The sequence below is a fragment of the Cinclus cinclus genome, chromosome 10 (assembly GCF_963662255.1).
Source record: "Cinclus cinclus chromosome 10, bCinCin1.1, whole genome shotgun sequence".
Taxonomy (NCBI): Eukaryota; Metazoa; Chordata; class Aves; order Passeriformes; family Cinclidae; genus Cinclus; species Cinclus cinclus.
The window spans coordinates 12,262,208-12,284,364 of NC_085055.1; the positions used below are offsets into that span (position 1 = coordinate 12,262,208).

Consider the following 22,157-nt stretch of genomic DNA (forward strand, 5'->3'; position numbering starts at 1 on the left):
CCATTTTCAGGTTGCAGGGCTGCAGACCAAGCCCTGACAGGGTGGGAGGAACCTGCCTGTGCACACCTGGGCTGGAGCTCACTGGGCAGCCAGGCAGCTCATGCCCCTTGCTGGGCAATCAGCAGCACTCACTCACACCTCCCTCGGACAACATAAATCCTTGTCCTGAGGTTTTGCCAGGCTGCAGCTGGGCCTCTCTTCTCTCTGCAGTGCCAAGGGAAGGTGGATGCAGCAGGCAGACACGAGCATACCCATGAGCATGCTAGGGTGGCACCTACTCACCACCAGGCACCTGCACCTATACCACACCATGCACAGCTCCTGACAAGATCCCAGTGTACCACATCGACTTTCACTGCCCTCCCAGACACACAGACAGTGGTGGGGCAACAGAATGAATCCTCTCTCTGCCATGGGAACCAGTTGCACAGAAATAATAGATAAATTTTAATTGTATTTGAAATACACAGGAAACACATAACTGAGAGGATAAATACCACCAGGCCAGCTGTTGTGGGGAGCCTGGAGACAGCTGGTGACCATGGCAGTGGTAGCGGAGCGAGGAGGAGAGCTCTTTGTTTCCCAGGCTGGTTCAGAGGTTGCCAGAGCAGAAGCAAACACCTGCCCAAGCCCTATGGCACCGTGGGGAGACCTGGTGATGTGGCCTCGTTCCCACTCTGTGCTGTGACAAGGACACTGACCTGCAGCGTGCCACAGCGGGAGCGCAGCACCCAGGCCCCCTGATACTCTGGCCCCAAGCCCTGCTGCTGCCTGGGAGGAGGGAGGCGAAGGCTGAGCCTCTGGCAGGATGTGGCATTGCAGGCCACGCTTACAGTGGCCTCTGGGTTGGTGTAGATGCACTGCCCCGGAGCATCTGTGTCCCAGCCTTCTTCTGGGGGGACACCGTGTGCTCCTGGGCACTCCAGCTGCCCACGGGACACCTCCAGCAGGGACTGGCCCTGGACAGCAGCTGGATTGGCACAGAAGGCTTGGCTGTGGATGAGGGGCTCAGCAAAGCTCTGGAGCCAACGCAGGAGGTAGGAGAGGTGGCAGTCACAGACCCAGGGGTTGTCAGACAGCCCCACACGCACCAGTTCCTCGTTGGCATTGAAGATCCCCGGGGGCAGGCGGGCCAGGCGGTTGTGGTCCAGCACCAGGACAGTGAGGAAGGGCAGCCCAGCCAGCAGCCTTGCTGGCAGGCTGGAGAGGTTGTTGTGGCTCAGCTGTAGCTCCGTCAGCCTTGCCAGCCCCTGAAAAACTCCAGTGGACAGGTGATCCATGGCATTGTGTGAGAGCACCAGGGTTTCCAGCACTGACAGGTTAGCAAAGAGCTCCTGGGGCAGTGTTTCCAGCTGGTTGCGAGCCAGAGAGAGGTGGAGGAGGCCAGGGGTGCCAGTGAACAGCATGGAAGGCACAGTGGCCAGGCTGTTGCCCTCCAGGCTGAGGACAGTGAGGTTGAGGAGACCTGTGAAGATGTCAGGGGCCAGGCTGCCCAGGGCATTGTGCTGCAGCTGCAGCCGCCGCAGCCTGCCCAGCCCAAAGAAGATGCCAGAGGGCAGTTCCTCCAGATGGTTGCCATCCAGGTGGAGCTCAGTTAGCTGGCCAAGTGCCCTGAAAGCACCAGCAGGCACCTGTGCCAGCAGGTTGTCACTGAGCTTGAGGACACGAAGGGTGACAAGTGGGGCCAGCAGCCCATCTGGCAGCTCAGCCAGAGCATTCTGTGAGAGGTCCAGGGTCTGGAGCCGCCGGAGTGGGTGGAAGATGCCAGGGGGCAGTGCCTCGATCCTGTTTCCTGACAAGCTCAGGTCCTGCAGGTGGCAAGAAGCAGTGAAGAGCCCTGGCTGCAGAGTGCGGATAGCATTGGCACTGAGGGAGAGCTTGCTGAGGCTGGTCAACCCTGCCAGCATCCCAAGGCTGATGGCTGGCAAGGGGTTGCCTGATACCTCCAGCTCAGTGAGGCTGGGCAGCCCCTGAAAGGCCCCAGCCTCCAGCTCCTGGAGGTTGTTATTGATGAAGACCAGCTTGGTGAGGGTGGTGCTGGGACCCAAGTTGCCCCTGTGGATGCTACTCAGGGCTGTCTCCACGAAGAAGAGGTGGGTGGCACTTCCTGGCAGGCCCTCTGGGATCTCCCGCATTCTTTCACTTGAGCAGAAGACTTTGGAGGTGTCATAGCACTGGCAGGTAGCGGGGCAGGATGGGGACAAAGCCCTCACCAGCAGGGACCCCAGCCCCAGTAACATGTAGATCACCAGCCTGCACTGGAAAAGGAACCAAGCCTCACCCCATGCACCTACAGGCAGGCATTGCTGGGGAAAGGGCTTCTGCAGCCAGAAATGCAGCAGGATCAACCTCTGAGGCACCACCAGCATAGGCCACTGCCCTGGCCATGGGGTATCCCTCCAGCCCGTGCTGCCAGCACCTCCCCAGCACTCCCATTACAGCATCAGGGAGCCCTTCCCTCCCCAGTGTTTCCCCAGGGATTTTAGGTTTTTACTCTGTGCCCTAGCCCACCCTGTGACAACTGGAGTAATGCCTTCCTCACCAAAGGAGGCGAGCAGCCACATCCTGCAGAGCAGCAGCTGAGCTCGGACCTGTGTGGGTCCATGGAAGTCTTGGACCCACATCAGGTGTCCCCACAGGCATCAAGCTAGGTTCTAGGGCAGGAGAATATGTGAAATGCAGGGCTGTGTTGCACACAGTGGGTGATGGGGACAAACCTGCAGGGCTGCTCTGAGCTCTGTGGCAATAGGAGTGAGCTCCACCACTCATATTTTTAATTGCCTGTAGAGTACTTCTTTTTACACAAGGAATCAGAGCAGCATCCAACCTGCTGGAGGGATATTCAGCCTGACCAAACATCTATTGCCAGCCCACAGAAGCACTTTCTGGGGCGATGGCCTCCAGACCTCTGCCAGTCCCTCCCTAGCTGGGATACATGCCAGTCTTCTTCATGATGGGGGATATTGCCCACCCCACAGCAATGCCCACCTACAGACACCCCACATCAGTGGAGCTCTCCTGGACTCACACCAGCACTTGAGAGCAGCTCTGGGCTTGGCTTTTCCTTTCCTCCATCTCGCTTGTCTTCACCAGACCAGCAGTGTTTCCCACCCGTCCCAGGCCCCCAAACTATCCAAGCAGTGTGGGCACCACTTACCAAGTGTGGCATCACAGGGACGATCGCCAAACCTGCAGCAGATTTGCGGGGATGCTGCTTGCTGAGATGGGACAGTGTTTTCTGGGGCGGATGGGAAGCCAGCCGAAGCCAGGGACAAGCTGTTCCTGCTGGGGCGGAGCTGCCCCTCACTGCTTATCGGCAACAACAACCGGTGTCCTTGGAGCACTTTGAAAAATAACCCAGCCTCAGAGGGACTGGAGGTGAGGCCAGAGGCAGCTGCCTGTGAGCATCCTGTCAAGGAAGTGAGGTTCTGGCCCCAGACATCCACTGGTGCAGGGATGGTGGCAGGCTGCTGCTGTGTGGCTCCAGTCCCACACCAAGGTCAGCATGCTTGCTTCCAGAATCCCCCTAAGAGAACTCCGTGACTTTATTAAGTATCACTGGGAAATGGTGCTCAAAATATCTCTGCCATGAGAGAAGAGACCAGGTGCAGCATAGCAAGGCAGATGAAGGTTGAACATGAAGTTTAAACATGAAGTTAGAGGTTTTTTCCAGCTTTATGATTCTATGGGGAGGGGACCACTGTGGGGTCATCATGGTGGTCACCAGGGGTTTTGCATCCCAGCCAGCAGTGGGATGGCGAGGGACCCATCAATCAGCTGAACTCCTTAGAAGTTTCAACCTGCCCAGAGGAGCAGCACACTCTACCATAAAAGCTGCCTTGCAAGGGCCTGTGGTGGCACAAGCTGGTCTGGCAGCTGCCATAGAGGCACCCCCAGGGGCAGGAGGAGTGATGGTTTACTGCAGTGTGTCTCATGGAGCAGATGGTGACAAATGGAAAAACACAGCTCACAAAATCCAGTGGCAGCCAGCTCTGAAGGGAGCCAAGCAAGCTCCTCACCACCCCAGCAGCAGACTGTGTAGGTGACAGTCAGCGTCTTCATCAAGAAGCTTGCTGAGGTCTCAGTTCACTCTCTAAAAGCCCACCCACTGCTGTTGTATGGCTTAGCCCTCCTTGGTCCATCATCCCAGGCTGGAGTCCAGGGACCAGCAAGGGCTCTGCAAACACAGCCTACTAACCCTCCCCCAGCCTCGCCAACCCGAACAGGCTTTTCTTCAACACTGCAAAAATCTCTGAGGAGTGGAAATCAAGTGCAGCCCCTTTCCCTGCTGGGCCATTCCCCTGCTGCTTACCACAAAAGATTGAATAAACAGCTCTTGGCACTTGGAGTGGACAATGGCACTTTAATGAGAAGGTCACAGATCAGCCAGCACCCAACAGCCCCGTGACACAGTCCTGTGTCTCCTGTTACCATGCAGGACTTGGCCCAGAGGAGTGACCCATCACATGCACCAGCCTGGAGCTGCTTGTGCCAGCACTGGCTACTGAGGTGCTATGAGCCAACACTACAGGGTGGACACCAAACACACAGCTTGTCCCACAGCAGCAGTCCTCAGGCAGCCTCCTGCCACTGCAGCACACACGGAGGTGAGCTAAATCCCCCCGTGGTCGTGGTGCAGCTGGAAAAGGCAGCTGGATACAGGTACTGTGGGGGGATGGCAGGGCACCCATTTGCAAACTGCAGAGCAGCCAGCACTCACTGACCCCTGCACACTGTGCTGCCAGCATCTCCCTGGCCAAGGACTGCCACCAAGCAGGGGCACGGGGAACACTCAGGAGGGCACTCAAGGGAGTAAGAAGAGGATGAAAAAGCTTTGTCAAGCACAGCGGGACCAGGTTGCTCACTAGCTGGTGGAGGGTATTAAGGAAATGAGGACCAGGAATGAGGTGCAGTAGAAGCAGCCCTAACAATGCTCCAGCAGCCCAGAAGCACAAGCAGAGGAGCTTCTCACAGCCCCTGCAGACACTTCACACCCACCTGTCCCACTCCTCTACCCTCACAGTGGGGCCAGTGCAAGCCCCTGACACCCTGTGGGGCTGAGGCAACGGCACAGTCACAGCAGTGTCAGCGCCAGCATGCAGTGAGGGCTGGGTGGCTGTTCCTGCCCATCCCTGATGCCAGCCTACTGTCCTGTGGCTCTGCTGGCTGGAGGTGCACAAGGAAAGCAGGCAGATGCTGGGAGCAGGAGAGGGTGCTGCCTGTGCCCTGGCATGCCCTGCCTGCAGGCAGGGAGGGCAACTGGGACGCAGCTGAGACACTCAGGGTGTGCCAGCCTGGCAGCAACCCAGTCCTGCGTGGAGCCCTGCCCAGGCACCGGTGAGTGACAGAGCAGCCGAGGACATGCAGCTCTCCTGGGGCGAAGGTGCTCACCTGGCTCCTGGCCCAGCATGATGGCTCACACTGCCTGCCCAGGCAGGGAGAGGGGGGAGGCATGGTGGGGGCAGAAGGGGGGGAAGAGGGGCTGGGCAGGGCTGAGGGCAGCAGGCAGCATAAGGGCAGCAACACTGCAGGGAACGATGCAAGGTGAGGGATGGGGAATCACTGTTACTTGGAGTAAAGCACCATCGTGGCCAGGCTGTGGCTCCTGGCTCAAGGGGTCCCTCTCTGCATCCCACACCTCAGCTGCTGGACCGGGGCAGGGAATGAGCAGAGAGACCGCATTGGAGGCAGGGGATAGTGGGCAGCCATGGGAGGTCACTCAGTGTGGAGTCTCTGCTGCAGAGCAGGGGCAGGGCAAAGCAGAGCAGGACAGTGGTACACACCGCACACGGTGATGTTGGCCCTTCCCAGTCAGCAAGGGCAGCTGATGCAGAGCCACTGTCATGTCCTTTGACCCCACAAGCACCTCTGCCCTCAGGATCTGCCAGATACTCAGGCTTCATTCGGAGCTTTCATCCTCATGAGCACAACATGGCTCTTCTTCCTACAGCCATAGACCACCAGTGCCACCAGAGCAGCCAGCAGGGCCACACACACCAGCACGATGACTGCTACCACCACTCCACTCTGCAGGCGTGTCAGCCCCCACTGCCCCCTCTCCTCCTCCTTCTCTTCCTCCTCCTCCTGTGGGGAGGCTGGCAGCCCTGTGGGGGGCTCCATCGAGGCATCATCTGGTGATGCTGCCTCAGAGGTGTCATCAGGGAGCAGGGTGTTGGGATGGGGAGTAGCAGTGGGGGGCTGGGGGTCGAGGAACTGGTCCTTTGGCAGCCTGGCGATGGGGGTGCCCTGCAGGGCAGGAGGCTGGGCACACAGCGGGGGTATCTCACCAACCTTGTGAGGGTTCTCCTCCAGCCAGCCCTGCAGGGGCAGGATGCCCTTGTCACAGCGCCAGGAGTTGTTGTGCAGTCTCACCTCTCGCAGGGCAGTCAGCGGGGAGAAGATGCCGGCAGGCAGGTACTCCAGGGCATTGGAGTGCAGCTGCAGGTGCCGCAGCCCAGGTGTGGCCCCGAAGAGGCCCCGTGGCAGTGCCTGCAGCTGGTTATGGTGCAGAGAGATGTTCTGCAGCTTGGGCAGCCCCTCCAGTGCCCGGGCATCCAGGCGGCGCAAGGCGTTGGAGTGCAGCGACAGCTCCTGCAGCTCCCCCAAGCCCTGGAAAGCCCCCGGTGCCACTGACCGCAGCCGGTTCTTGCTGAGAACCAGGAGATGCAGCTGCGTGAGGTTGCTGAAGACGGCAGTGGGGAGGGTGGAAAGCTCGTTGTCATAAAGCCAGAGCTCCTGCAGGTTGGGCATGGGCCCAAAGGCACTGGGAGAGATGTCCCGCAGGCGGTTGACGTGCAGGGTGATCTTGGCGAGAGCGTGCAGGGGCAAGAAGACGCCGCTTGGCAGAGTGGTGAGAAGGTTGTTGGATAAGTAGAGCTTCTGCAGGTTGGTGTTGTGCACAAAGAGCTCCGGGGACAGTGTCTCCAGCTGATTCTGGTGCAGCCCCAGCTCCTGCAGCTCTGGCAGCCCATCGAAGGTGCCCACTGGGATGTGCCGGAGCCGGTTCTCATAGAGCCGCAGCACCTGCAGCCGCGCCAGCCGCTCAAAGGCCCGGGGCGGCAGGCGGTCGATGTTGTTCCTGGCCAGGTTGAGCTTGGTGAGGCTGGTCAGCTGGTCAAACACCCCCTCCTGCAGCTCCTCCAGGTTGTTCCCGTGCAGCTGCAGCTCCTTGAGGTTGCTCAGATGGGTGAAGTGGGAAGGCTCAACCTGGAGGATCTGGTTGCTGGAGAGCAGCAGAGACTCCAGCTTGTTCAGAGGCTCGAAGACCTGCACAGGGAGCTCCTGCAGCTTGTTGCTGGCCAGGCTGAGGTAGCGCAGGTCAGGCAGGTTCTGGAAGGCCCTGGGGCTGATGCGCGACAGGATGTTCTTCTCCACGCGCAGCCCGATCAGCAGGGAGGCGTTGCCAAAGGCGGCGTCGCCCAGCTCGGCGATGCGCGTGTTGATGATCTGCAGGGTCATGGCGTTGGCAGGGATGGGGCTGGGGACTGTGGTGATGTCAGCACCAAAGCACTCCACCTGGGCGCTACGGACACACTGGCACTGCTCTGGGCACTGGCTACTGGCCAGCTGGATGCCCACAAGCAGCAGCAGCCACCGCTGCCAAACTCCCTGCTCCATTGGGCCTGCAGAAAAAACAAAGGAGGGGGGTTCAACCCCTGCAATTTCCCAGCTCCCAGAGCCGCTGCCAGGGATGGATGCTGCTTTCCTCCTGGAAAAAGCCACTGAGACTATGGCCATTCTGTCCCCAGCATGGCAATGAGGCAGAGAAAGGTAGGCAAGGAAGGCTTGGGGCAGGCAAGGTTAGGCTCAGCCTATGCAGGAGCTCAGAGCAAGACAGAGCTGGAGACCACAGCGCCTGGCTGCCATACCACAGCTATTAGTGGCATCCCTGGCGTCCCAGCTCTCTTGGCTCCTCTGGCAGCTGGGAGTGTGGTTTCCTGTTTTACAGAGTGTGGCGAGCTGCTACCAGCAGCACAGACCCCCCAGCACCACCAAAGAGCCCAGACCTTCACCAGAGCTGGGTCACAGCACCTGCAGTGGGTCCCAGCATTGCCTGAGCACCCCAATCACCCTCCTAGCTCTGAGCTCCTGTTTCAAAACCAAGAGCACTGCCTAGGGATGCTTTAGCTCCATTCCTCAGGAGCCTGGGTCAACAGGACCCTTGCCCACTCCCCAGCACAGGCTGGGTACAGCCTGGCCCTGTGCTCCCCCCATCCCCAGCAGGAGGTCTCAGCCTGGACTATTTTTGCTGTGATTGGGGTGTCTGGTGTGGGCATGTGTATGCAGGCTGGTCCCAGGGATGGTGCCCAGCAAAGTTCTCCATTACCCCACGAGCACAGATACCATGGATACCCTCTCCTCTCTCCTCTGGTCTGGAAGCTTCCTCCCTCCCTCAAATAAAGCAGCAGCCTCGTGTCAGGCTGGCATGGAGCAGCCCCCCATTAACAGCTTCATGTGGCACAAGGGAGGGAGAAAATCTTCAACTTCTCCTGCTCTGAGCCAGACCGGAGACTCAGGCAGCACAGGGCTGTGGCCACAGTGCTCCAGCTGGCACCCAGGATGCTGGGGCACAGCCCTTGCCCTACTCCCCGCCCGGCCCCCAGGGAACACTCTTGCGCTCAGGCAGGGAGGGAGGAACCCTCCATAAGCCAGCATAGTTTATGTTTCCCATATGGAAACAATCTGCATCCAAGAACAGCTTTGTTTATAGCAAGACATTTATAAACTTCCCCAAAAGCTCGACACATCAAAAGCCCTGCTCATGTCACTCCCTGGTAAGCCAGCAGTGACAGCACCCATACTGCAGCAACCTTCAGGAAAGGCAGCTGGAAACTACTGATCTCTTTTTCTTCTAGGGACAAAAAACTTACAGACTAAGAGGCTGAACATTCTCTGCTGCTCAGCCCCACAACATCCCACTGCTCCCCCCAAAATATTACGTTGCCCCCCCTTAATTTTCTCTGTTGATCATTGTCTGGAATACATTGCCTATGTAACTCTCTCAGCTCCCACAGCATCTAAGAGGTCCCACTTTTTCAGAGAATCATTGCAAGATAAACATCGCCATCAAATAAAAAAAGTGCTGAACGTGCAGATCCCACCACTCCACCACCAACCCTCAGAACTGTCCTGGAAGTCCCCAGAATCTGTGTCCACTCACTGGGGCAGTAGGAGAAGGAGACTTACTCGAGTGTCCCGCAGCCACGAGCGCCGAGTGAGCACAGCTCCGTGCTGGCAAGAGAGCAGAGTGTGGTTCATTCTTCCCCTCCCAGTATATAACCCGTCCAAATCAATGAATCAGCACGGGGCAGTGGCGGGGTTAGGGAAAGCACTGGAGCAGAGCTGCTTTCAACTCCTATTTCCTCAGCAGAGCACGCATCTCAAGGATGGAGTTTTGGGTTTCCCCCTCCTGAACTCCGGTGCTCTTGTAAGAAGACAAGCAGAGGGCCCTGTGAACATGCTGCTCATGTCAGCCAGTGCCCAGGCAGCTGCTTGGCCCTGGGAGTCCACCTGGTCCCCAGTGGGACACAGCCAAGTGCCCTGACCCATGGGGGCAGACAAGGCAAGGCCTGACCCCTGGGCACAGCCCTGTTCTTCCCTGGCACGTGTTCACACCAGGGCTGCTCCACTGCACTTCCTTGGCACAGGCACAGCTCCTGTTTCCCTATCTATGGCTCCTGCAAGTGTCAGGACCTCTGGCTGTGCCCCAGCCCAGGGCCACCAATGCAGGCAGACCCCTGGCACACTGACCCTGCCCAGGTCACAGCTCTCATTCCCCCACAGCCACAGATGCCAACGGGCCACAAACCCACGAGCGCCAAGTGTGGGCTTTGTCCTGTGGGCACAACCAGTGCCAGGAAGTGAGCACCGTGCCAGTATCAGCAGCTGTGTGGGTGCCAGCCACGGGCCAGGCTGCTTCAGAGAGCTCTCAGTAAGCCAGAGCATTGCCCACGAGCCATGAGGAACACCTTGGTGCTGAGGAATCCCCACTGCAGGCATCCCTGCAACCCCAGAGCAAGCACAAGAGCTATCTCCCGGTGGCTGCCCCTGCTCTGCCCCCTCAGCAGTTCAGACACAGAGGTGATGGAGCCTGGTACCCAGAGGTGTTTGGAAAGCATCCACTGACTTGTTCAGAGGCACCTGCTGCCACCCCTCCCCTGCTCCCTCCAGTGCACATGGGTGCACTGGGGTGCCCTCAAGTCCCATCACCCAGCCCAGGTCTCCCCAGCTCTCCCACATCCTCGGAGCAGACCCAGTCCAGCAGCTACCGGGAAAGGATATTTGGGAGGAAGCAGCTAAGGAGAGTCAGCTTACGTGGCCCCTTTGGGTTTCCTGGAGAGCCACTGCCGTCCCTTGCCAAGCACGGGGCAGCTGGATCTTCCTTGACTGCCTCTAATCCAGTCTCAGCCACAACCTCTGCTCAGGTTCCGGGTAGCTGCTGAGGATGGGAACAGTGTGGGGCTACTGTCGCAGAAAGGGGAGGAAATGTGTCATGCTGTGAGGGGTGGGAGCATGCAGGGCAGTGGAAGGGACAGCTGTTCTCTTCAGAGAGGGGACCAGACCAGGACAAACAGCAAACCGCAGGGATGGAGAGCAGAGCTCCCAGATAGTCTCAAAGAAAGGAGACAGGGATCGTGGGAACATGGTTGGGAGTGGGACCTCAGCCGGAGGCCACCACAGTGTGAGGTCGCATGGGACGCCCATCTGCCACATGACATGCTGGATGGCCAAGGTCCCCCCTTCAGCTGGAAAGAGTGCAGAGGCTGAAACTGCCCCTGGCCACGCTTCCTGCCTGCTCTGTTGCAACACCTAGGCATTTGGGCAAAAAGGATAGGCATTTTGAAAACACCGCCCACCAAATGCCCTAGTTCACAGTCTAGTGACACAGCACTTTCCCAGAACCACACTTCCCAAAACAATCTCCCCACTTCTGTGACAGTGCTGCAGCTGCAGGTCAGGCACTGGGCTTGGGAGCTGCCTGTTCCCTGCAGCCCTGGTGTGAGAGCAGGGCTCCCACAGCCTTATCAAAGCCTTATCACGGCTCTGTCTGCCCACTGCCAGTGCTGCTGGGCTTCTGCCCGCTCTGACTCATCCAGAAGCTCACAGCTTCTCAGAGGCAACACAGAAACTAAACCTCTGCACCTCCGACAAACCACTGCCCCAAGCCCAGCTCATCAGAGGAATGCTGGACTCACCTCTTTCCCAGCAGTGCTGCCCCAGGGTGGACAGGGAGGCAGTGGTGGGTACCTCAAACACCCTGCCCCAACAGGGGGGTCATCAGATTACGGTCCCAACCACGAGGCAAAGTTTTCAGAGCAGTCCAGGTGACAGCCCTGGCAAAAACCTGCCTGCCTCTGCCCAGGCCTCAGGAAACTGGCTCTGGCTTCTGGTCGGAAAAGATGATTATTTTCAAGACATGGCTAAAAATAAAGCAGGGCTGAATAACAAATGACACACACCCGTGAACCACTTCCGCAGCCACTCCCAGAGGTGAGCACGTGGGAGGTTGCCCCAGGCCACTTACAAGGGAGACAAACACAGGATCTGAGAACTTGGGACAGCAGCATGTACCCACCCCAGAGATCTGGAGTGGAGAGGCAGCTCCTGAGACAGCAAATGGATATGATTGAGGGTAAGATTAGCATTTTGCAGGGAGAGGCTGTACCACATAGCCAGGAACTCACATGGCACTGGATGGAGTGAAGTGGGACTCATGCTGCAGGAAAGCCCCAGGTTCAGCATTGCCTGGTGGACCTTTCCCACCTCCAGCTGAACTAGCCAGAGACTGAAGCCTCCCTGACCAAGCCCTGGACAGTGTGGAATCACTGTTGTATCCCTGCACCTTCAAGGAGATGATGGAGCCCCAGAAGAGCAGAGTCACTTATTGCTGGAGCTGTCTGCCTTGCTACAGGATAGCAGGACAGTCTCTTGTCTGTCTGTCCATGCTGGCACACCTCCAGCACATCCCCACGGCCAGTGTGGCGGACGCAGCAAAGCTGAGTGGCTCTGAATTACCAAGAGACTCGAGACTGCTTGGAAAAATTCACGTAATCGCTAAAATTAGCAGCTTGTGGGCTTGGCTGGGAGAGCACATTGTTCATCTGCCAGACAGCTGAGCATGCTCACCCACACTATGCAGCCCCAGCTCCCCCTTCATCCCCTGCTCCCTGCACAGCTCCAGCTCCTGCCTGAATTAGTACCCTGGGCAGGATGGGACCTCCCCGTGGCCTGCTGCTCCCCACAGTGCACTGCCGGGACCACCCATTACTTTGCCCTGCTGCAAAGCACCCACCCTGCTATGAAACTCCCCCTCCCCCATGGTCCCTGGTGTGCACAGAGACCAGCTGGTCGCAGGCGCCAGGCCAAACACTGCTGAAGCGGAAGAGGAGGGTGGAGGGCTGGGCTGGGGGCCACAGAGGGAGATCTCTCCATGTTCCAGCACAGGGGAACACCTCTCAGTGTAAGCCCTGCAGCAGGACCCACAGGTTCAAGCCATGGCTAAGGGATGAAGGAAGAGGCATTAGTGTCTCAGAGACTGGTGCTGGGGCCACCTCCACCCTTAGAGAAGCACCAGCAGCCCCTGCCTCACCACAAGCCCACCCTAATCTTTTGAGGAGCCCAAATGAGAAAGCTCCTCCATAGGGCCATTGATCCAGCCAGAGTGACATTTTCCCTCCCTGCTTGTGGAATGCAGGCCAGGGCTGCATCACTGCTCATGGCTAGATGATGCCATCACCGGCCCCAAGGGATGGGGACATGCCCTGCCTTCCCTGGGAAAGTGCTTATGCAAAGTGGGAACTTTGGGAGGGAGTAGCAGCAGCTTTGGTCCATCGAGGATGGTTAGCAGGGTTGGCCATCAGGCTACACCTCCATCCAAGCACCGGCACCAAGCCCACCACAACCCTCCCAGAGCTCAAGGAAAAGAGCATTTAGGATGTCAGGCTCTGGTGGGGTTCACCCCAGCAGCAGAACTGTCTCCTCCAGGCTCAGACCTGGCCCGAGCGATAGCAGCAGCACACAGGGCTTGGCCCAGGCTCAGGGCAGTGCTAGGCTGGAAGGAATGCAGGGCTGCAGCCAAGTCCGCCTGCGGAGATAATCCAAAGCGGAAAGAGCTTGTCCGATGTGCTCTGTGAAAGCGGGGAAAGGACCAGCTGGAGCAGGAGGTGATGGTATGGAGCTCACAGAAATGTTTCCTGCATCAGCTTAATCTCTGTAAAGCTACCTCTGGCACCACAAAGTGCCCCAGGGACCTCTTCCCAACACACCAAGGAGGAAGGGGCATCATTTCTTCCCAGGAGAGGAGTGAACAGCAGAGCTGCTGCCAGCCACTGGCTCTCTGCCCTGAGCTTTTTCCATGCAGAGAGACACAAAGGCACAGCTGGAAGTCTGGCATGCCAATCCTACAGCAGCAATAGCACAAGGGCTGAGCCAGTGGTGGATGGGTCTGGGTGCTGCTGGAACAGAAGATCCCAGTCTGTAGTGAAGTGGGACTCATCCACTTTGGCCCAAATAAGAGACTGTACCAGGGCTTATCCATCCACCAATACCCACAGGTGAGTATAAACCCAGACTTTAGCTACAAAATGGAGGCATAGCACCTCCCTAGTTTACCACTCCCTAGCTGGGACAAAGCAGGAGCTTCAGGCCTTCTGGTCACCTTGAGTCTGCAAACATTTGTGGCCCCAGCCTTGTCTGGTGGGAACATGCCTTGGGCTGCATCTCCTCCCAGCTCTTTTGGCATCCCTAGGAAGCACTCCGATATCAGGATTGCCAAATCAGCAGCATTAGGCAAGCCGTGCTGGGTGGAAGCCTAGAGGAGACACAACCAATGCTCCATAACGTCAGGCAGAGGCTCCCAAGGCTCCTGCCTCACAGCCAGAAGCTGCATGCACTCCTGAACCATGCAGCACTGCTGGGGGCCTCCTCCAAGCACATCTGCCCTCACCCTTCTTCTCTTTGACATCAGGACTGGGAAGATCTGAGGTGCAGGCTCTGATCTTGCTGCTGTGCCTCGTAGGACTAAACTGCATTTCACAGGTAGCTGCCCAAGCTCACTGCCTTCTGCAAGCAGTGACAAGGGGCCTCCCTCAGTTCCTCGTCTCACAGGGCAGAGGTGGAGGGATGGAAAGGACCAGGACACCAGAGACATATGAAAAGGATATGTGTGCTGGTGGCTTGGAAGTGCTTGCTGCAGTGGCTGTGAAACAGGCAGAGCTGCCAGTGTTTGTGCAGCAGTTCATTCAACTCCCTCCCCAGCACCCTTTGCTTTGGGGACTCGCTGGATTCAAATCCCAACAAGCAAAGGAGAATGGCATTTGTACTGACATCAACCTGGAAACACAACGAATAACTCCCATGGCTTGGCACAGGGTAAGTCACAGCTCCCACTGCTCCAGGATTTCCTAAACAGAGATAACAGGAGCAACTGCTACAGCAAGAAGCATTTGAAGGGATGGAGCGAGCTCTGGCTAGGCTGGCACAGCTGGCCTAGTGGTATGGTACCCAAACACTCCCAGCCAGGATGCTGGTCCCAACCTGGAAGCAGGTCCTTGACTTGGAGGTCTGGACAACATGCAGGGCTTTTAACCACAACTCTGCATCCTGATCAGGAGCCAAGAGAGCAGAACTCCTTCAGCCACTGTATGCAGATGTGCTTTGCATTCACCTGTTTCCCAGCATCAGAGACCCAGTGGATCAGGGATTAGGTACCTCAAGTTTCTTCCAGCTCACTGTGTCCTCACCCAGCCTAGTGGCAAAGGCTGAGCAGTAGATGATGCGAGCGTGGACTTCAGGGATGGAGAAAATCCTTGCACACAAAGGAGCGGTGCTTTGAGGCAGCAGCAAGGCAGGGCTGCCCAAAGAGGGTTTGGGGACCAGCCTGTTGCCTTCTTGCATGCCACAGCTGCATCATGCTGACCTGGACAACTATCCCTTCTCCAGGAAAAACAGAAATGGGGCATGCATAAGGACATCCTTGGATTTCTCAGGCCAGGGAGTTTTTCAGGAAGGGCTGAGCTTCACTGGGCAAGAAACAATGAATCAGAAGCAGCTCAAAACAGTACACCTCAGAGGAAAAGTTAGTAAACCACCCCAGGCACTCATTGCTCCAGCCTTTTGTTGTCTGATGACTTCACTTCCCTGTCTGGCTCAAGCGTGGGGAAAGCCCGATGACAGCATGTGAAGTGGAATCATCCCGGGAAGAGGAATCATCCTCATCTTAGCACTTGACTGTACACAGCTCTGTGCCAGAGCCCCCGCGTGCCAGAGCTGGAGCTCAGTGACTGCACCGGGAGCCAAGGAGCAGCGTGGGGGCCCAGCTGGCTGCACTGCAGGGCTGGGGCAGCCAGAGAAGGGTTCAGAAAGGTGGCAGCTGGTGCTGGTGTACACGCAAGGTGTCGTACCCATACCATGAGCAAACATGTGCTTTTTCCTTAGAAATCAGACACTGTGCATCCAAGTGCCTGGAGCACACTTCCTTCACTGAGGGAACAGCCACCAGCATGGTTTGTAGAACCATTTCCTCACCAGTCCTGGTTATACTGATCTGCCTGCTGCGAGCAGATGCCTGCGTGGCACTGTGCGACAGCACTGGAGCTGGCACAGCACTAAGCAGTCATTACAGCTGTCCAACCAAGAACCTAAATTTGTAACAACTCTCTCTTCTTAAACACTACATGCAACTACCCAGAACCACCACTGAGAAAGCTCATTGTTGGTTTTGTGCTTCTCTCAAATATATTGCAATAAATATTCTGGAGCATCTGTTTACGATTCCAGTGACAGTTTGCTTTGCACCACTTGCAGTGACTTGGATTTCTGCTTCTTTAGAGATGGCTCTAACTCCCATTTAGCCATTTTTGTTAAACTTCACCAGCAAGACAATGATCATTTAACACTATTAAAGCACATTCTCTCTTTTCACAGACTGGAAGACAAATTTAGGCCCAGCAGCAGAGGACCCTGCAACAAAGCAGTCACAATTTATTCTCACTGCCTAGAGTAACACACAGCATGGAACCAACCATAAACCTGGAGGAAATGCAAGCTTTGGTCACCTCAAGTCTGTCACATGCATTTAAAGGCCATCCAGAAAAGTCTCTAACAGTAAGAAAGTCACTAAGGTTACAAAATTACTGCTGGAGCAGAGGCTCTCTGACCCAAGGAACCACGGAACCACACCCAGAGGTTTTTAGGCACATCACAGCTTTTAAGAACTAAGTCCCATAAAGTAGATAAAAGCTGGTAGTTAAATCCAATAGCTACTAAAGCACAGGCAGTCTGACAGCCACCAGTCTACTTATGAACTAAAATATTCATACAATTCAAAATATTAATAAAGTGTTAGTATAAAGACCAAAAGCCACACTACTGCCTAATACTCACCTTTGCTCATCAACACTTGAAAGGACTGAAGTCAGTAAATAGCAGTATATAATAAGGTAAAAAATAGCAGGAAAAAAAAAGACTGAAAATGCGACTGAATGCTCCAAGCTGATGAAGTTGTGTAGATTCCAACTCGAAATGGAGGCAACACTTTGTGGCTCGCAGTTCAGGCAGGCTCCCTGGCCCCCAGCTGCATGCTGCTGTTCTGCTAGCCCAAGCTCAGGAGAGACCATTCTTTTCTCTCCCAGCTCAGCCAAGACCAGCTCTCAAATCAATTAACCCCTGCGGAGCCCATCCTCAGTCCTGGTACTCTGGTTTCAAGATTCCCTGCATCATGCAGCCAGGAACACCTTGTTTGTCAGACCACTGGCCAAAGTTTATGTATGAAAGTGTTTACTTGAACTTTATAAAGTTTCCAGAAAACCTCCAAGCAAACAATAAAATATATCAAGATTATACTTCCTAGCCCAGCAGCTTCCTCCCCTGTTAGCTTTAATTTGTACCCCTTCCTCATGCCACGTCCTGGAAAGGGGCTAAGGACAGAAAGCAAAAGTTAAGACACTTGCACCACATCATTCTGCACACATCCCCATTGTTTAAAGGTCCTTCCCAGCATCTCCTCCCAAAAACACCACTTGTTTTCTCACGAGGGAGAAAAAACATTGCAGGTAGTACAGGACATAATAGTATTGGAGTACTCTGGGCAGTTTCTAAAGCACAATGAAAGTCATATTCCTATGTAAGAGCTCCTATGCTGATGCCACTCCTTCTGAGCAGTGAACACTTGGTAGGCATCTGCAATCCAAGGCAGGAAACCCACAGCACAAATGTAGGTAGTGGTAACCACAAATACTTTCATCTCCCCCTCTTTGGGTTTGGGCACCAAGTGCTGTACCAAGTTACAGTGATTACAGCCACTCTTGGAAAATGCTGTGGGGCACATTTATGTTATAAAGACAAAGTCCTTATGGTCTTTGCTGTGAAGATTTGTAATCCAGATCTGAACTGAATATTAACTGCTCAAATGTTCAAAAAGGATCCAAAGCAACACTTCCAGTTCTTTCTTGGTCTGGATTTCTCTATCTTCTTAATATTCTTATCAGAACTACAGGCTGAGCAGGAACATTTCTGGAGTGCAATAGTTGCCTGGTGTTACCCATCACATACAGACTGAGCACAATGACCACAGTCTGGAGTGTTAAAATCAAACTGTGAACGCACAAAAATAGTTGGCAATAATTAACTCTGGTATTGAAGTAGGATTTAGCACTGCTGTGGGCTGGAAACTCATCCGACCAAACAAGAGTAGTTAAATCTGTCCCTCTGACACTGTTGGTTCGTGCTATGATGCTGGGAGAAGTTTGATCTGGAACATCTGAGAGATGTAACCCAGGTTGTCCAACATCTTCAACATGGGAGTAGGTAAAACCTGGAGTTGCAGGAGGAATTGACATGGGTGTGCTGATGGTTTCCATGTTGGACAGCACTGTTACAGCAGTCTCCCCAGATGATGCGAAGTGCTCCATCACAGGAGATGTCAAAGTCTGGCAATAAGCTGAGCTGAATGTCTGATATATCATAGCTGTGGTTGGCAGGCATTCTGGGTCATCAATGCTTAGAGACACAAGAGAAATATTCTGCAGTTCCATTGGACTGTGGCACATTAGAGATGGCACATTTTTAACTATTGTTGTGCTCTTTTGGAGCCATTCTTGGAAGCCAAGAATTTGGCAATCACATTTCCAAGGGTTGTTGTCAAGGACAACTTCTTCCAGCTTAGGTAAAGCAGTAAAGAAGTCTGCAGGAAGAGACTGAAGGTTAGTACTATTCAGGTAAACTTTCTGGAGGTGCTTGAGATTATGAAAGAGGTTTCTAGGAAGAACCTCGAGCCTTGTATCGAAGAGGGAAATGTTCTGCAGTTTCTGAAGGCTCAGAAAGATTCCCTCTGGCAAATTGGAAATATTACTTGTATGGAGAGAAAGGCCCCGCAGTTCTTTCAGGCCGCTGAATACATTCCTAGGAAGAACCGTAAGCTCTGGGTTAAAACTCAGCACAAGAAGCTCTAAATTTGTCAAGTTACTGAACACAAAGTCTGGTATTGTTGAGAGCTTTGTGTGATACAGCCATAGGCTACCAAGATGCCTCATCTCTCCAAACAGTATTTCTGGAAGAGACTTCAGTGGGTTCCTGTACAAGGTCAGTTTAGACAGGTCATGCAAGTGCAAAAAAAGCCCAGAAGGCAAAACCTGAAGCCTGTTTCTGGAGAGTGTCAGGGTTCTTAGTTTACGAAGACAATGAAATGCATCAGGGGCAACAGAATGGATATTATTAGAGTGCAGAAAAAGCTCCTGCAACTCCTTCAGGCTATCAAACATACCAGACTCTATTGAAGACAGCCTATTAATATACAGCATCAGCCTCTCAAGCCTAGCTAATGCACTAAATATATTTCTAGGCAGAGCTGCTAAGTAATTTCTTGACAAGTTCAGTACTCTGAGTTTGGTGAGTTTCTTCATCACACCACTGGGAAGTGCTGTTAGTTGGTTTTTGTTCAAGTAAAGCTCCTGCAAACTAGCCAGTTTGTCAAACAGATTTTCCTCTATAGATTTCAGCCTGTTACTTTCAATGATCAGTTGTTGAAGCTGCACCATGTCATCAAACGCTTCTGGGGGAAGTTCAACCAGCTTATTATCTAGCAGTTTGAGGACTTTTAGCCTTCCCAAGCCTTTAAAAGCCATTGGTGAAACCAGAGCAATGTTGTTTGAAGACAGGATGAGATGCTGCAGTTCCACCATCCTAGCAAAAACATCCTGCAAGTATGATATGTTAGCATTTGTTATGTGAATTTCTGTCATGTTGCAAGGCAGATTTAACAATTCCAGGTCTTTTATGTGGGGGCCAGAGCAATATATTGCATTTTTTGAAGAGCAGTCACACTTCTCAGGACAAATAGATGCATCCAGCTGGAAGAAAAGCTTGATCATCACTGACAAACGGAGCACCAACATCCTTGTTGAAGTGCCAGCAACATTAGCTGTTACAAGAGATAAGAGAGAATCAGCATTTGATCATAGGTAACTTAGCAGCACACAAAGATGTGTGATTATATCATAAACCCACAAATGCGTGCAAAATTTCCCTTGGCTTGAAAGCAAACTTCAAAATCATTTATTGTTGACTGCCAATATTTCTGAAGTGCTCAGCTTACACTGAGAAGTACAGATAAATTAACTTTGTAAATCAAGTACTCCTTGTTTGTATTTGTACCAGTTAACTATAATAAAAGTATACAAAAATCATGATGAAATGCTTAAGTAGTCAAAAGACATGCATTTATTTGAACAGAATAGCATTACAGAATCACAAAAGGGTTTGGGTTGGAAGGGACCTTAAGGATCATCTATTTCCAACTGACAGGGACATCTTCCACTAGACAAGATTTTGTATATTATAATAAATTACATGTCAAAAATATTTTCAAAAATTATCAAAAGGTCCTGCACTCACTGTGTTTTTCCACTGTAAGTTATCTGAGGTTTAAAAATAAAGCTCAGCTTGCAAAAATAGACAATGGAGGTAAAAAGGTTGTCCTGTACTTTAAGAGGTGAAAAGCAAAACAGCACCATCCAGTTAAATCCTGTCTCAGCATTTTCAAGTGATGGCTTCTTGGAACAGCCCAGGAACACACAAGAAGGAACAGGCTATTTTTAACACAGCCTGAAGTAATCCAGAAGACCCCATGTGGCACAGGACAGTAGTGAGCCTCTGATAACCAACAATGCTCATTTCAACAGCTGAACGCAATACCGAGCTCTCAGCAGTGGTATTAAAAGTACAGTGAAATGAAACAATTGCACAAAATTAGATGGGAAGTTGTAGCAATAAAGACACATCTGCATGAAACACACCAAAAAGTTGGAAAGTTGCATACATTTCCAAAGAGGAAAGCAATCACTGTAGGTATAAAAGGCAATATTTAAAAGAGCAAGTCAAACAGAAACCCACAGTCTAGAAATACTTCCTTAATGAAATCAACAAGTCCAAGTGTATCAGAAACCTGGATGTCAAGCACCTGGCTGAGCAGCAGAATAAGCAGCAGCTGGGACAGCAGGAATAGCTACACAGACACAACCTCAAAGATGTTAACTGGGATAGCTGATAAAATGTCAGTCTTCTGCCAGGAACGTGGGGAGAGAGGAAGGCTCCATACCCACATGCTCTTTTTCAGGGGCAAGGATGAAGCTCTCCCGTATCAACCCCACAGAGAGACTGGTGGGTACAACCTCCATCACTTAAATCAGGAAGGACAGCAGAGCTTCTCAGGCACCTGAACTGCTCACAAGGACTTACCACAACAGACCCAAAACAGCTGCATGTCCAAACCAGCTATGGCATTAAAAAAAAAAAAAAAAAAAAAAGCAACAACAAAAGAGCTAAAGGGGATGCTTAAAAAAATTTAAGATTTTATTTAGGTTCAGAGTACTCAAGTCTGGTAAAATCTCTAACTCTCCCTCAGGAAGGGAAGGACATGGTATTTAATGCTATCAACAACCAGCAACATGGTGCCACAAAGCTAGATCTCAGTGGGCTTTTCACAACTCATTGAATGAGACATATGCATCACCAAAAAACAGCACATTTCACTCTTACAAAGGTTTTTCACATGTCAAACAAGAATCTTTCAGAGATTCTCGCCCTCCTAGTAATCCTCCCCCGCAAAACTCTCATAAGTCAGTGATGCTTTTACCTCAATAAATATGTAACTCAGCCTGTCCCTGATCCTACCTATTCCCATGAGCAGAAACCTCCATCCAGAAACACATTCAGAAATTTCTGTTTCAAGCCCTGACTGGCATCTCAACCTGCACCAACTTAACTCAAGACCACAGAACTACAGGATTCAGTGAGATGAGAGAAGCAAGGATCTAAAGAACCAGATGGAGGGAAAAACTCCCAATTCGTTATGCTAGAAACTGCAAAGGCATGTCCCTTGGCAGGTATGACTACAGGCCACTCTGTAAAATCAGAAATAGACTAACACTGGACTGCAGGTTTGTGATGTCTGTTTTCCTGGTCTTACAGCAAAAGGTAAGACAGTATACAAGAAGACAGGGTTAGATGCTCAGAAATGCTAGAAAGCACTAGTTTTGACAAACAAACAGCAAAATAGTAGAAATTCTTTGCAAGATATGAAGGCTGTAAGTGCTGTGACAAGAACTGGATAAGCCTATGGGTCTCAAACATCTAGAGCTGCTAACAGTATATTTGAAGAAACATTTGAAGATTTTAACATTACAGAATACAGTAATACCCATTATAAAGATCATAATTCTACATTCCCATGCATCAAAATTCTCTTAAACTCTCCCTCAACATGAGACATCTGGCATTCCAGAAAAGGCACCAGCCTGGCTGGTCATTTACCAAGGTTTGGTCTACAGCCTCTTTCCCTTTCAGCCCCCTCTTAGTATTTCTCAAGAATACAAAAGGATGCCAGAGACAATACATTAATACTGTTACTATATTAGACATCTCAAATCAGTTTTGAACCAAGTTTTATAGAACATGTATTGCTTACGGTGGTGCTTACCTCTTTTATTGTCTTGGAAGTTCCTAAACTCATACAGGCATGAAAAAGGAATTTTGAGCTGTACCTTAGAAACTTATCTGCTTTTTAAAGGAACTTACTAGGAGCAGAGCAGGCAATCAGGCTTCACCATGACACTGCACTTTAAATGGGAAGTAAAACAGCAAAACGCATCCTCTAGATAACA

General features: G+C 52.8%; 3 protein-coding genes across 4 annotated transcripts; all 3 read right to left on the reverse strand.

Moving 5' to 3' along the window:
- Positions 1 to 344: 344 nt before the first annotated feature.
- LOC134047707 (carboxypeptidase N subunit 2-like) lies at positions 345 to 3,999 on the reverse strand. The gene is made up of 2 exons (XM_062499059.1): positions 3,158 to 3,999; positions 345 to 2,258 (listed from the first exon to the last, which is right to left on the reverse strand). The coding sequence occupies exons 1-2, from the start codon at positions 3,167 to 3,169 to the stop codon at positions 633 to 635; spliced, it is 1,638 nt and encodes a 545-aa protein (XP_062355043.1). The 5' UTR covers positions 3,170 to 3,999; the 3' UTR covers positions 345 to 632.
- Positions 4,000 to 4,361: 362 nt separating this feature from the next.
- LOC134047608 (leucine-rich repeat-containing protein 15-like) lies at positions 4,362 to 16,478 on the reverse strand. Its single transcript, XM_062498884.1, has 2 exons — positions 16,384 to 16,478; positions 4,362 to 7,622 (listed from the first exon to the last, which is right to left on the reverse strand). The coding sequence occupies exons 1-2, from the start codon at positions 16,391 to 16,393 to the stop codon at positions 5,893 to 5,895; spliced, it is 1,740 nt and encodes a 579-aa protein (XP_062354868.1). The 5' UTR covers positions 16,394 to 16,478; the 3' UTR covers positions 4,362 to 5,892.
- Positions 16,216 to 22,044, reverse strand: LOC134047607 (platelet glycoprotein V-like). 2 transcript variants are annotated; one of them, XM_062498881.1, is made up of 3 exons: positions 21,758 to 21,803; positions 20,734 to 20,769; positions 16,216 to 19,417 (listed from the first exon to the last, which is right to left on the reverse strand). In XM_062498881.1, the coding sequence occupies exons 1-3, from the start codon at positions 21,801 to 21,803 to the stop codon at positions 17,463 to 17,465; spliced, it is 2,037 nt and encodes a 678-aa protein (XP_062354865.1). In that variant the 3' UTR covers positions 16,216 to 17,462. The 2 variants fall into 2 exon arrangements, with proteins under 2 accessions (XP_062354865.1, XP_062354867.1); XM_062498883.1 differs by lacking the exons at positions 20,734 to 20,769; positions 21,758 to 21,803 and adding an exon at positions 21,974 to 22,044.
- Positions 22,045 to 22,157: the final 113 nt, after the last annotated feature.